General features: G+C 37.2%; 1 protein-coding gene across 5 annotated transcripts in view; it reads left to right on the forward strand.

The window, feature by feature from the left end:
* Positions 1-15547, forward strand: part of LOC114458870 (kinesin-related protein 4-like) — a 168696-nt gene that overhangs the window by 147192 nt on the left and 5957 nt on the right. For 4 of the 5 annotated variants that reach the window (XM_028441249.1, XM_028441250.1, XM_028441247.1 and 1 more), the window contains one exon: positions 14300-15412. In XM_028441249.1, coding sequence (XP_028297050.1) covers positions 14300-15412 — 1113 coding nt within the window. Of the gene's footprint in view, positions 1-11875; positions 12262-14299; positions 15413-15547 lie in introns of those variants that run through there. The other variant, XM_028441251.1, reaches the window with a different exon arrangement.

The raw sequence follows: 15547 nt of genomic DNA on the forward strand, positions 1-15547 counted from the left end.
ATAAATCCACACAATATTTTCAGGTACAATATTCATAACATGATTACAGTTGTTTAATACATTTTTTACAAAATATGTCTTCCCGCAGCCGCTGGGACCAACAATTAAACATGAAAAAGGAAAAATAAATCTAGGTTCAAATTCTATTTCCTCCATAGTGCGTGCGTGTGTGTGTGTGTGTGTGACGAGCTTAATATCCAAAGGGTAGAGTTGATCCGTCTTCAAAAAGCCGCCTTTTATCATAAACCACCCTGAATTTTTTGTTGAATGATAGATTTTTCAACACAAACCCCTTTTTATACCGTCTGATGGTGTGCTGCGCGATTTCTTACTCTGCGTTGTTGACGCAATCCATTCGTCGCCTGAGACTGGTTTTGATCCACGGCTTCCGTTGTCTGTGGTGGTTTCTGGGGGTTCTCGTTCACCCTTTCGTTGGCTTCTGTAAATATAGAAAAAAAAGAAAGGTCACACGATATTGTCAAATGTATACCATAACACATTACTGTTATTAACACACAATTATTATTATAACATACCGTTAAACAAGCTTTTGACTACGGTTGATCTTTTCTGGCGGATCTTGCGTTGGCGCGGGGGTCTCACAGGTGCTCTTTGGAGCTGAAGCAATGCATCACGTCGCGGTGTAGTATGTCTCGGGCTGGATGGTTGTTCTCTGGGTTTTGGAGTTGATGTCGCAATTGGGTGGATTTCAGCTTGCGTGACGTTGCGTCTTGGTGCAGGCAAAGTTTGTGGCTTCACGTTGATTGCTGTAATAAAAAAAAATTAAAAAATTAAAAAAAAAAAAATTAAAAAAAAAATTTTTTAAAAAACTTTAAAAAAAAAATGTAAAAAAAATTAAAAAATAAAAAAAAAAAAAAAAATTAAAAAAATTGAAAAAAAAAAAAAATTGAAAAAAAATTATAAATTAAAAAAATAAATAAATAAATAAATTAAAAAAAAATGTAAAAATTTTCTAGCCACACCAAATTCATAATAAAACAATTTACCATGCATTTCTGCACGTATACCTTTCTTCCTTTTCAAACGGTTCAGAGAAGAACCTGCTTTAGATCGGGGTTGAGATGGATCAATTTGCAGCGAAGGCTCCAAATTTCCGAAGAAAACTGCGGGGTTTTGATTCTTGATAGAAATAGAACGTGTGGCCAATTCAGTTTCCTCAATCTCAGTTATTGCATCGTTAAGACTGTTGTCAGAAACTTCATGTAATATTTCAGCCCGAGCGGCCAAATCTGTGAAAACATATAAACGAATTATAAACAAAAATACGTATCATTCATGCTTACTGAAAACAATTTAAAAAAGAAAAATAACATATATTTACCAATATCCGTCTGCGTTAGTTGAATATTTTGTAACTCTTCTGGTGTGACTTAAAACGAGAAGTGAATAGTTTTAAACATGTTAACAAACAAAAAACATTAATAATAATTACTACTTACCTTTATAGATGTGTTTGTCTCGTGTCTGCGCTCTGGCTTTTTAAAAAGAATGACACTTTGAGAATGTGAAACCGCAGTTTTGTAATGCAAATGTTTAAAATTTTGCAAACACATTACCTGCCATTCTAGTTCTGTTTCAATCTGACCTCGGTGGTTTGCGATGTGATGGTCGTCTCTCTCTCTCTCTCTCTCGTTAGCAGTGGTGCTCCCAATGTCATTTCATGCTTGTATTTATCCTAAAAGCTGACCATAGTGTGCGTGCGTGTGCGTGCGTGTGTGTGTGTGTGTGTGTGCGTGTGCGTGTGCGCGTGCGCGTGTGCGTGTGCGTGTGCGTGTGCGTGTGCGTGCGTGTGTGTGTGTGTCCAAAGGTTGTATGTTCAAGCCACGCTAATGTGCATAGAGGGACAACGGGTTGTGGCTTTTGCTTTTTTTGTTCTTCATTATTTTTTTTATTTTTTTTCTAGGGTTAGTTAGTTTTAATACACCCCAGTCATTTGACGACAAATCAGCCGCAGACATTTGCGTGGTTTCATAAACATTCTTCTGATACAGACAGAGTTCACCGTCAAGCCAGTGTGTGTGTGTGTGTGTGTGTGTGTGTGTCCAAAGGTTGTATGTTCAAGCCACGCTAATGTGCATAGAGGGACAACGGGTTGTGGCTTTTGCTTTTTTTGTTCTTCATTATTTTTTATGTTTGTAGGGTTAGTTAGTTTTAATACACCCCAGTCATTTGACGACAAATCAGCCGCAGACATTTGCGTGGTTTCATAAACATTCTTCTGATACAGACAGAGTTCACCGTCAAGCCAGTGTGTGTGCGTGTGTGTGTGTGTCCAAAGGTTGTATGTTCAAGCCACGCTAATGTGCATAGAGACGAGCAAAGTAGGTCAGGTTTTTTTTTTTTTTTTTCATTTTGGCGGGTGCAATAAGGCGGGACTTCCGGTTTGGGAAGGCGGGACTTCCGGTTTGGGGGCGGGACAAAGGGCGTGACGTCACACCTGTCAAAAGTTTGAGTGATTGTATGTACTATCTCTCTCTCATATTGTAACGGTAAGGGCGTTATTTCTTCAGAAAAATATTGCGTTACAGTACTAGTTACTGTCAAAAGTGATGGGGCGGTAACGCACTGTTTGTTACCCAGTGCTTATTTTTAGGGTAACATTTCACAGTCTTAGCTGGGACAGTCATGTCCACACAGAAGATAATATGATTTGTGATGCATTCTGTGAGGTTATCAATATCTTGTCCATGTGATTCACAGAGTGCATCCCAGTTTGTAGCCTTAAAACATCCTCTCAGTGTCTCAAAAGTCTCCTCCGGCCATATCCTCACTGTCCTCGTGGTTGTAGGCTGGCGTTTCCCCGGGGCAGATAACGAGCTGAGGTGAATGAGGTTGTGGTCTGACTGACCCAGGGGGGGAGAGGAGAGGAGCAGGTCCAAGGTATTCCCTTCTCTGATAGGAAAGCTCACATATTGAGTGAAACCAAAATTTGTGAATCTGAAATACAACTGTGAAACAAAGCATGTGCATTTGTGAAAATCCCTGCAAGAGTTCATTCATTATGATACTGTTCTGATTCCATAGTCAGCTCATGGTTTTAATGTCCAGGGAGGGGCGTGTCCACTCTGCATGGACTTAAAGAAGAAGAAATAAAAGAAGAGTTAGATAATGTCATGTTCATCAAAAGGAAAACTGAAATTGATGGAGATAAATATGCTCAGATAGACTCTCTCACACACACACACACACACACACCAAGTTTAAACAAACACACAAATACTCTGTCCTAAATTGTCTCACACATTAAAAGCATCTATTTACACTTATATTAATGTACACAAAGACTAGCTCCACAAAATCAGAACGACATTTATTGATCCAGAAATTAAACTGATCTTACCTTTATAGGCCCAGTTTCCTCCTTTGTTTTTAATCCCTTTGAACCTCCATTCATGGTGGTTTTTATCGTCAGAGAGAGTCTTTCATTTTTAATAGATCCACCGTCATTTGGTCTGTTTTAATCTCTACCTTTTTCACTAACTTGGTTCTCTCTGTTCCTCGTGTCGATTTCATTAAAATAAAGCGGCATTTTTAATGTTTCCGATACGTGTGAGTAAAATTACCGCAATGTACCGACACTGGCTGTAAAGAGCAACTTATTATCTTTCATAAACTGATGGTATTTCTCTAATAGAGCAAATATGAGCAGAGTTACGGTCATTTAAATTAACGTGTTGCGTTCAGGGGCCCTGGGAAACCCAGTCCGTTCCTAATATCCAGCTGTGAAAAGAGCACATGTCTGGGTAAATCTGGACGTATAGTTACCCTACGCAACAGAAAATATGAAATTAACAGCATGTACTGTCAACAACAAACCCAGAGTCGCTTAATGGTGACGTAACGCCATACGTGTGTCATAAATTAACGTGATGTCTAGTTTGTCTGTGGGAACCGAGTTGAGCTGGTGATCACGTCCGTTCTACCGTGCCAGAAAAGGGACAGGGAGGGGGGGATTCCTGCTGTGAGCTTGCAACGGCCCGAGCTGGCAGTATGAGTACACCTAATGAGTCCATCTCCAGATCTCTTTGGGGATATTCTCCGATTTGGTCTGCGTGCCAGCCGGCTTCAGCCTCATCAGCTGATCTCTGGTGTAAACAATGCGAGCGTGTTGTTGCACTCGGCAGAGTCAGCTGGAGGAAAGTAGCGCGTTCATCATCAAACAAAACTATTAAAAAGTGTAGGTAAGCAAGCCAAAATAAGGAGGTAACTGAAAAAAAAAACGACTTAAAACAAGTTAAAGGTTGAAAATGTATGAAAAAAGCAGGAGCGGCTGTAACAGGTGCATGCGCACTACTATATACTATACTTTATCTAAGGTGTTTACTTATTAGATCTATTTGATGTATGTATATGAGTTGTTTAATGTGTATTAATAAGTTTAGTATTTAAAAAAAAAATTCAGACTTTTCATTTGTTAATATTTAGATTTTTGCGTTTTGCTCTCAAACTGTCTTTTAGGGCCTATAATACAAAACTAGATTTACTCTTATCGTGCTAACTTCCGGGATTTAATCGGTGTGTGCAAAACTACGAAGTTGGCGAACGTTTTACGGTGCTAAATCACCATGGTAACTTAGGCTGAACACTTAACCTGGTCGAGACTAGTAAGTAAGTAAGTAAAGAATTTATTTCAAACCTGCACACAACAAAATACAATTTACAGGCATACAAACAAGTGCATGGTTTGAAAAGGGGGTGGATGAAGCAGACACTTATATAATTCCAATCCCCCCACTCACCCTCCACAGACACTACATCACAAATTACAATAATAATACAAAAACAATATGATACAATAAAATACAAAAAACAGCAAAACAAAAAAACAACCAGCCCAAACACTTCCTGACCCCACACCCCCTCTCCCTTAATGCTCACAGCTGAGGGCATCAGTCTCTCTCTTCCAAATATTGCAGCATAACATTTTTTTAAAGTGTTTTTAAATTGGATAATGTTTGAGCAATCTTTGAGCTCCTCGGCCAAACCATTCCACACGATAACTCCCCGAACTGAAATGCACATGGATTTTAAAGTTGTTCTAACTTTTACTTGGTACAATTTGTTGCTCCCTCTTAAATTATATGCATGATGTGCGTCTCTATCATAAAATAATTTTTGAATATTTAATGGTAATAATTTTTTTGATGCCCTGAACATTATTTGAGCCGTTTTGTATTTTACCAAATCAAGTAGTTTTAAAATTGATGATTAAAAAAAAAAGTGGCTTTGTGTGTTCATTATATTTTCTTTTGTGAACGATTCTAATAGCTTTTTTCTGTAAAGTAATTAAAGGCAAAAAATTAGATGGGTAACAATTTCCCCACATCTCTAAACAATAATTTAAGTATGACATCACTAACGAATGGAACAATATCAGTAGGGCATTGTGAGTGAGAGCATGGCTAACTCTCCTCATAACACCCACACATTTTGCAGCTTTTGTCCTTAAATAACTAATATGAGGTTTCCAAGAGATTTTCTCATGTATTACAACTCCTAAAAATAGTTTGTTTTACTCTTTCAATGTTTATGTTATCAATGGATAATTGAACAATATTGTCATGTTTCCGATTTCCAAATAACATAAATTTTGTCTTTTTTAAGTTCAGTGATAACTTGTTTTCATTAAACCAGCATAATAGCTAATTCATTTCCTCAGTTATCTGCACCAAAAGTTACTCCACGTTATTTCCTGAACAAGTAATCGTTGTGTCGTCCGCGAACAGCACAAATTTCAATGATTTAGATATTTTTGATTATGTCATTTATACATGTTAAATAGAGTAGGCCCCAGTATCGACCCTTGAGGAACACCACATTTTATAATTTTGTGCTCTGATTTATATTTCTCAATTTGAACAAACTGGGGTCTCTCATTCAATTAGCTCCATAACCATTGTTTAGCTACACCTCTAATGCCATAGTTCTCCAGTTTATTAATCAGTATTTGATGGTCAATCGTGTCAAAAGCTTTTTGTAAATCAATAAATATTCCAAGTGCAACATTTTTTTTTTTTTATATACAATTTGTAATTTCCTCTATTAAGTCGATTAAGGACAGAGATGGTGAACTGTTTTGTCTAAATCCATACTGGCAGTCAGATAATAAATTATGTTTTTCAATAAAGTTTCGAAGTTTTGTATCAAATATTTTTTCTAATATTTTGGAGAACTGTGGCAGTAGAGATACAGGGCGGTAGTTGGTAAAGACGTGTTTGTCACCCGCTTTGTGTAACGGAATGATTTTTGCTATTTTCATTTTTGAGGGAAATTGGCCACTCTGAAGAGATAGGTTGCAGATAAATGTAAATGGTTGAATAATTTCTTCTGCTACACTCCTAACAGTCATCATATCACTGTCATTAACATCCTTTGATGTCTTGTTTTTACTTTTCCTTATGACGTCTAGAACCTCCACCTCAGTAACAGGGGCGAGAAGCATTGATTTGGAATTGATTTCTATTAAGGTTTTCGTTGGTACATTGCTAACGGGAATTTTCTTTGCCAGTTCAGGTCCAACGTTAACAAAAAAATTGTTAAAACCTGCAGCAATTTCCTCCCTGTTCCTTATAATTGAATTATTTTCCACAAAGTACTCAGGACAACATGAGCTATTAGAAACACGTCCAATCACAGTATTCAATACATTCCACATTCCTTTAAAATTATTTCTATTATTGTTTATTAATTCTGTGTAATACTTTTTTTACTTTCTCTCATAATAGTAGTTAATTTATTTTTTTTATTTTTTATATGTTGCTTCACTCTCACTGGTTCTGTGCTTAAGACATTTTCTATATAAATAGTTTTTCATTTTGTTTGCATTTAATAGCCCTTTACATATCCATGGAGTTTTTGTGGCATCTTTTTTCCTGTACTTAAAAGTAGGGCAATTCTTGTCATAGAGCATGATAAATGTTTCCAAGAAGGAGTTGTAAGCTGAGTTCACATCACACTCATTGAACATAAATTCCCAAGTTAACGAAGCTAAATCATTCTTAAATTGAGTTATTGATTGTTCAGTTATATCCCTCTTGTAACTAAAACTGTCATGATCTTTAGTTGTTTTACATATGACATCATACACCATGAAGACTGGCAAATGATCACTAATATCATTTAGTAATAAGCCGCCAACTATGTTGTTGTCCAGGATATTAGTGAAGATGTTGTCTATCAGTGTGGCACTATGACTTGTTATTCTAGTGGGTTTTGTGATTAGAGGATACATATTCATGCTGAACATTGTATCAACAAATTCTTCAGTAAATTTGTTTTTTTTTATTTTAGAAGATCTACATTAAAGTCTCCACATATCATAACATCTTTTTTAATACTATCAGTAAATATTTTTTCCATTCAGTCTTTAAATAAGTTCATATCGCGTCCTGGTGCCTTGTACACACAGCTTACAATAATATTTTTCCTTTTTTGCAGTACAATTTCCACAGTAATGCATTCAAAGACATCTTTGACAGCCAATGACATGTTTTCTACCACTTTACAGTCCATGTTTTTGTCAATATATAAGGCAACCCCTCCTCCTTTTTTGCACTGTCTATTTCTATAAAACATTTCATAACCATTCACATTGAATTCAGTATATTTATCCTCATTTATCCTCATTTATCCATGTCTCTGAGATTGCTATTATGTTGAAGGGTTTTTTAAACTGATTCAAATAGTCTTTCATACCTTCAAAATTGGAGTATAAGCTTCTGCTATTAAAGTGAATTAATGATATTTTTTGTCCAGTGTGATTGTAGTCTTAAATGTGTTGTCTGTATAATACAAACAAATCTCGCTAATAATTTTAAATGTATTATTATCCGGATCAATATCATTCATAATAATTGGGCTTTGTAATCAATAACCTCAGAGAAATTAAATTCTGAGCTATATGAATTTAAATTCATAGAAGCATCATCCTCGGAAGTGGAAGAGTTACCACGACTACAACTATGCATAATACCTTATCTCAGAAACCTGAAATAAAGGAGGAGGTATACGGTCATACTATGAGGGCCACAGACAGACAGACAGACAGACAGACAGACAACAATAATAGCAAACACAAAACCACATCCACACACGTATTCCCACATTCTCACGCGCACACACACACACACACACACACACACACACATTTACAGACCAGCAATTAATGACAAAAAAAACAAGCAAAAATAACAAAAGAGGATGCCTACAGGCACTGACTATATGAAATAAAACTTAACAAAAATAAATCTCATCTTACATATTTCCCTTTCTTCAAATAAAATGTCCTCATTTCAAATGCAAAAAAAATAAATCTCATCATACAACAAAAACAGAAACCAACTCTTACCCTGCAAAACCACAGGAAATATTTTTTAACGCAGGTACAGTTGTGCACTCATCATAAACAAAGAAAATATGCACATTTCTTAATTGTGCCAACATTCACCTCCACAATAATTTTTTTTTTTTTTTTTTTAATAAATATACCTACAAACACAACCCTTTAAAACCATCCTAAACAGCATAACATGTAGAACACCCTGAAGATGAGTAATCCAACTGTAGTCTTTTTTTTTTTTTTTTTTTTTTTTTTCCATTAGTCCTCTTGTGTTTGTTGTCAATGTTTTCCATCGACATCGTTTCATGTTGCAGTGTTGTCATACTTAATTTTCACAGCAGGAGTCGTTGTGGTCTCCTAACAACTCGGCCGGTGCGAGTAATCTGTTGATCGTCAGAATGCATCCGCTGCCACCAGTGTAGGAGTTATAACTCTTCAGGTTACTGTGTTTGAGGCTGTAGGAAAGCAAAGTAATTTAGTTACTAACGCAGTTACTTTTTTGAACAAGTAGTGAGTAACTATAACTAATTACTTTTTTAAAGTATCTTTCCCAACACTGCTCATGAGGGGACAAATGTTCAGGGAGTTCAGAATCTGTGTGTGTGGATGCATCAGCAAAAGGTGTGAGTCTTTTCTGGGTCATGGTGCTGTGTACCCATGTCTTAGAAAGACGCAAGGTGCAGAAAGTGTGCTCAGATGAGGCCACGGAGATGGGTAGGCACAGACATAACTCCAACAGTTTTTCTGCCTCTGAAAACATGGCTCTTGTTTGTGGCTGGAGCTTTGTCAAACATGATAATCAGAAATGCGTTTCTGTCATTAGACTGTAAATTTACTAGTCTGCTGCTGCCATGGCTGTATGCTGAAAATACCTGTCAAGTTATGGATTTGAATATGTGGGAAATTTTCTGGCACCTACTACAAGCCGTCCCACCACCCCAGTAAGCTCCAGTATCCTTTATACTTTAAGACAAGTGTACAACAAATCTAAAATAGCCACTTGTCAACCACTTACTAATACAATTAGGTGGATATAATCTTGTAGGCCTTCCTTTGTTGACATTACAATGCTGTGAACATTCCTATTAGGGTTGGGCGACATGGACTAGAGCTGTAACTACGATTATTTTTGTAGTCGACTAATCTATCAATTGTTTTTTTGATTAGTCGACTAATCACGATAATTTTATTGTTTTGGAGCACATGTTTTGGAATCGCTATTTTAACCCACATGTTTAAATCTTCACACCTGTAAAAGTGACCCTGTTGTTCTCTGACAGCATGTTTTACATAACGGAAATAAAACAATGACAGGACAAAATAATGCATTTATAATAGTTGTCTTTTTAACATGAAAAATTGTGATCACAATAAAAAATAAATAAATAAAATAATACAAAGTGTATGTGGTCTTGAACAACAACTCATAATAGAAACACTTGTAACAAAAGATGTTGCTAACCTGCCTTATGGGTTCTGGTGGTAAGAACTTTAAACCAACTAAAGAGTTCTGCATGATAAGGTGTAGTCTGGATGGAAGGTCTGTATCGTCTGCTTAAGCCGTCATCCTCAACCATGGATATTGGTCTCATATACTATTATATTCAGGATGCTCTCTGTTAGTACTTTAGCCATTTGTGGAGTGCATGAACCTCTCCTCATTATTAGTTCACAATTTAGAGATTATATATGTTTATCACAATAAAATACTTATTTTAAATGATCAGATTACCTACAAATTAAGAAAAATCTAATCATTTATCAATATTCTATAATAATGACACAACTGATAATAGATGAAAACATTTTACTGTTCATAATTAATACTAGTATAAGCAGAAAACAAGGTATTTCAATTCAACCATATTTTTCAGAAATTAGTTTTTGTTAAATTATCCCCAAATCAATTAAAAAGAGAACAGGTTAACTACAGGATTGTATATCATAGATCAAATAAACAATGCCTTTCCCTTATTTTGCATGTGTGAGTGAGTTCTGTAGTGTGGCTTGTTATGGTGAAGGTCTGGGTTAAAACACACTCAGGATTCCATCTAACGGGGTTTTTTATGCTGTTCTGAGAAGTAAAATCAGTGACTCCTAAAATGAGTATTTTGATACAAAGTAAGCTATAAAATATATATACATATAATCTCGTGAAAACTGCCACCCAGGCCATTTCAGGTGGCAGTTCTCGTGTGGCTAGTGACAGCGTTCAGTTTGGAGAGGAAGAGGAATGTTTTTATTTATTTTTCTTTTCATTATTACTCCATTAAAATACGGGATATTTACGGGAAAATACTAATACAGGACGATGGCGGGAAAGAGGGGTAAAATATGGGAGTTTCCCGGCAAAACGGGATACTTGACAGCAGGTATGATGCTGCATAGAGCGACCAAACATCTTTACTCAGCGACCACTAGCCTGCCTGACGTTGACAAGTAACTTCTGTGAATGTGAACCTGTGTTTATTAGGCCACAAATAATTAAATTAAAGTTCAAAATACACGTAATAGCCTACTTGTGTCAAAATAAATTCTCAAAATATGCTAAAGGAATTTATAAATTGTGCAAAAATGTTTTTAATAGGCTACATTTTTTTTTTTTAAATCTCCCTCTCGCCACTAGGAGGTGCTGCAGCATCCCCAGCCCCCTCACTTCCTGCTGCCCTGGGTATTAAAAACTCGTAAGTTATCTTTCAACACTAATTTCTAGATGGCACTTCTGGCAAATCTAAACTTGAATATTCATAATAATATTATCATACTGTAACAGCCTGTAGCAAACAAATTTGTAAACAAATGCCAGACGAGGAGATGCTCTGCACCATTGGTCAGAAATTGTGGAAGATAAAATGCAGGAATAAACATCAACCATGGAGCACCAACTGTGTGTGTCTGTTGAGAAGACGTACTATTTTAAGTTATCAGTTAATTATTGAGTTATGAGTACAGGCCTATAAGTGTTTGGGCTGGAAATTAAATTACATAATTTCTCTCATAGAGACACAAAGTTCATTAAAGTTGTTGATGAAGAGCAGCTTCTCTGCTTTAACACAGTGAGTCTGTTCCTCACAGTCTTTCGCTGTCATTTATAAAAGTGTGCCTAGGTAAACACACTTCAGCTGGTGTAAAATAAAAAGCAGGAAGTGCGTTCTAAATTTTTTTTTACGATTTATGAATGAAGGTGCACGTACCTCCCACGCCTGTTTTTGTTTGTAAATCCCAATCAACTCGAAAGTTAGCGCACGTGAGGAAACACCTTGCTCCGCCCATATGGTGCCCATAAAAGATTCGGTGAACGCCCTAAATTAATTTTCACTAATACAAATTTCACGGTGGCACGAGGGGGAAAACGAGCAAATAAAATAAATTACACTCAATGTGAGGTGGAGGTATTAATTGTTGATTTGTACACACGCAGGAGAGCGTAATTTGGTGACACAGTGAACATTATGAATGATAGAAAGGCTGATCGCGTTACGTTGCCTCATCAGACTGTGACTGAGGTGAAAAATAAACAATCACACATAAAAGTGGAGGAGAAAATGTGGATCACTCTCCATAGGAAGAGCATCTGTTCAACAGGTGGAGGAAAGAGCACCGGAGCTCAGCCTCACAAAAAACTGGAGGATTAGTGGGGATTGGGGATCCCCTCTGTGTAACGGAGGTGGGGGACACACACAGATGCACTATATGCGCCAAAAACATGGGAATAAACTCCGTAGCATCTTGTCTTCCTCCCACTGCAGCCTCTTCCTCTCTCCTGCAGCACCTCGTCCTCACAGGGCGATTCTGCCTGTAGGTCTCCCTGGTCTCTGAAGATCCCCCCCCTCCAGAGTCTCCCATGCACCTCGTCCTCCAGCAGTGCCAAAAAAGCCGTTGTGCGTCTTTACGCATTTTGAGTGAGTTCCTTTTTATAACAGATACAGGTGTTGCAGCCAATTGATCAGCAGTTTTATGCAATGATCATGTGATTTTGATTACTAATGTTATTATTATCATTATTATTATTATTATTATATAAAACTGTGTTTGTAGGCGCACATGTCACTCACTCCCTGGGGCGTCAGTATGATTTTTCCCTCCGTTTTTACAAATATATCCTTCAAATAATGTGTTGTGAAACACCCTCACTGGTAAGTGCTGCTATTTGAGCTATTTTTAGAACAGGCCAGCGGGCGACTCATCTGGTCCTTACGGGCGACCTGGTGCCCGCGGGCACCGCGTTGGTGACCCCTGCTCTAAAGCTTCATTTATGCTTCTTATGTTTGGATTTTTTGGGTTTATCATTAGGTGTCGACTTGACACAGAAACATAAATCACACAGCGAGTGAAAGTTTCCCTGTCTTCATTCCATGCTCCGTCTCATCCTCTGCTTAGTTCTCAGATGGATTGAAATACATTGGCCCGTATCCAGACAAGCGTGCACTGACCGTGGTGTTTACTGACTACATCCTGTTTCAGCCAAGTGGTTTTGGAGATAAAAGTGAGCGGAAAAACTGTGTGTTCACCGGCCCTGGTGACATAAAAGGATGATTCAATTCTATTTATATAGTCAATATATTTTCTTGAATATTAGAATGATCTTTGCTAAACCTGACTACAAATTATTTCCGATCATGTTGGTAAGAATTCTGTAACTCAAAATGATGACTGAGAAATGTTTTTGTTATCGTGATCGGCCATTGAATTTCAATATTACTTATCTAATAATTAGGGATGTAACGATTCACTCAATTCCCGATAAGATTCGATTCACGATACTGGGTTCACGATACGATTCTCTCACGATTCATTTTACAAAATGGGACTGTACTTAAATGACTGAAAAATATTCCTAGAAAATACTGTACTATTTTCCTTTTATTTTTCATTGTCAAAAGAATCCCTTGATGAACTATTCAAAACAATACAATTTAACAAAAAAAAAAATCTTGAATGAAATAAAAAAGGAATAATAAAAATGAAGAAGCCTATTCATTTAAATTCCGGTTTCATAGTAAACAATACAAAACTGCATAATAGTTTTTTTTCTTTTTAAAAGTGCAACTGAAAATGTATTTTGTGACTTAACATTTGGACCTTAAAAAAAAAAAAAACAGTCTGCACTGTATTTGCGTCAGATATTTGTTTGAACCAGCAGAGGGCGATGGTAACCCAGTGTTTGATTGGGATGCAGCTAAGTGCAGTGAAGAAGAAATGCTATGCTAGCAGACAGAGCTAATAGAAAAATGTGACTTTTACAGATATTCACGTATTATTACAGATATTCTTTTGCTGCTAAAGGGGTAAGGAATCATTTATGAATATGTTTAAGAGTAGAAGGCGGCCAGAAAAGTAGCAGATTTCGCCTGCCGCCATGACTTCTGGTTAAAAAAAGTACTGCGATTCAATTTTCACAGCATCGATGTGAACCTTGATACCTATGAATCGATTTTTAACTGCCTACTAATAATGTAAGAATCTACAGACGTTTGTGTAGTTCATGGAAGAATAAAACATTATTACCTCTGTCAAGGAGATTATGTTTGTTTTACTGATTTGTTTTTGAAAAGTACATCTCAAGACCTGATGGATGGATTTTGAGGAAATTTACAAAATTAAAGCACAAGTGATTTGATTTTGAGGATGATCCCGTTCAATATACAGATTCTGGATCAGTTTGAAAAATTATAAACTCCTGTGTTCTGCTTTTTGAGCTGGTTCTACAGCACCTCCTGCTGGTGAATTTTTGCATTACATACTGTAGTCATAAATTCTGTTTCACTCTCTCTTTTGATCATACAACAGCACACGTGCAAGACTTTTTTTTTACAAGCCTTTAAAGTGTTATTGATCATGGCGATCAGCATCATCGATCCAGATAACTGACACTATCTGGAAAAACAGGAGGTTTATCTTTCTCAGTGATCTTGTTTTTTTGTTTTTGTTTTTTTTCAGGAAGTTCACTCAGGATCTTGCTGCTTGGAGAAAACAAGCAATCCCAAGCCAGTCTGTGTAAACTCCTCCATGAGAGCTGGGATTTCAAATGGGAGTTTAAACCTATTGTGGATCAGAGCTGTGCTTTCCTGGGCTGGTGGAGAGGAACCAGTGTGACTCTGCTGACTATCTCCAACATTTATGACGTGGAGAGAAAGAACGTTAGGCAACAGATGAAGGAGTGTGTGAGACTCTGCTGTCCTGGACCAAACCTTTTGTTGCTCATTGTCCAACCTTCTACCTTCACCGAGAAGAAAAGACATCGGCTGATGTTCATCCTTGGTTTGTTTGGTAAGGAAGCCTTCCAACGCTCTCTGGTCATTACTGCCAATGGAGAAGATCAGACTAACGTGAGTGTGGATCGTCTGCTGGCCTCGTGTGAAAAACGCTCTCTTTACGTGATGGGAGAAGATGTCGGAAAGTTTATGGAAAAGCTGGATAGTGTGATCAAAGAGAAGGATGGATCTCTGAGTCTAGGGGAGATTAGTTTGAGTGAAGAGAAGAATGTAGCTCTGAACCTGATTCTGTGTGGGAGCAACATGAAGTTGAAGAACTTGTTCCTCCGATCTTTCCCTAAACGGCCACATTATGTTGTTGAGCTGACAGCTCTGTCTGAAGAATCTCAGATGAGTGTAATGGAGAAGTCATACCAATGTGTCTCTAAATGTGAGCCTGTCCATGCCTTCATCCTGGTCCTACCTGCAGGTCCTCTGACTTATAAAGACAAACAAGAGATTGAGATGCTACAGAAGATCTTTGGTCCTAGAATCTTTAACCTCACACTGATTGTGTTCTCCGTGGAGTCTGAGCTGATATCTCCAGATCTCAACATTCTGAAAACTGACAAAGAAATCCTGAAGCTCTGTAAGAACTGTGGAGGAAGATTTGATGTGTTTAACCTGACAGAAAGAAACCAGATCCCTGAACTGGTGGATATGATGGTTGATCTGAGATATTTACAACCTTCTGGTTACACCACAGAGACATTTGCTTTTGTCCAAATCGAGAAGAATTTACAACAGGAGAACTTAATGAAAGAGCAACAAGAAAAGCTTCAGAAGCCACAACTCCCAGGTGAGAATCTAGGTAGATACACACAAGCATGTACATTCAGGTCGTGATTCAGAACCAACTTTTCATGATTTTTTTAGTCTTACCCTTGTTTCATGAAAGTTAACCATCTCTTTTCTGAGAGCCCACGAGCTGAAC

This window comes from Gouania willdenowi, unplaced genomic scaffold, assembly GCF_900634775.1.
Source record: "Gouania willdenowi unplaced genomic scaffold, fGouWil2.1 scaffold_1_arrow_ctg1, whole genome shotgun sequence".
Lineage (NCBI taxonomy): Eukaryota > Metazoa > Chordata > Actinopteri > Blenniiformes > Gobiesocidae > Gouania > Gouania willdenowi.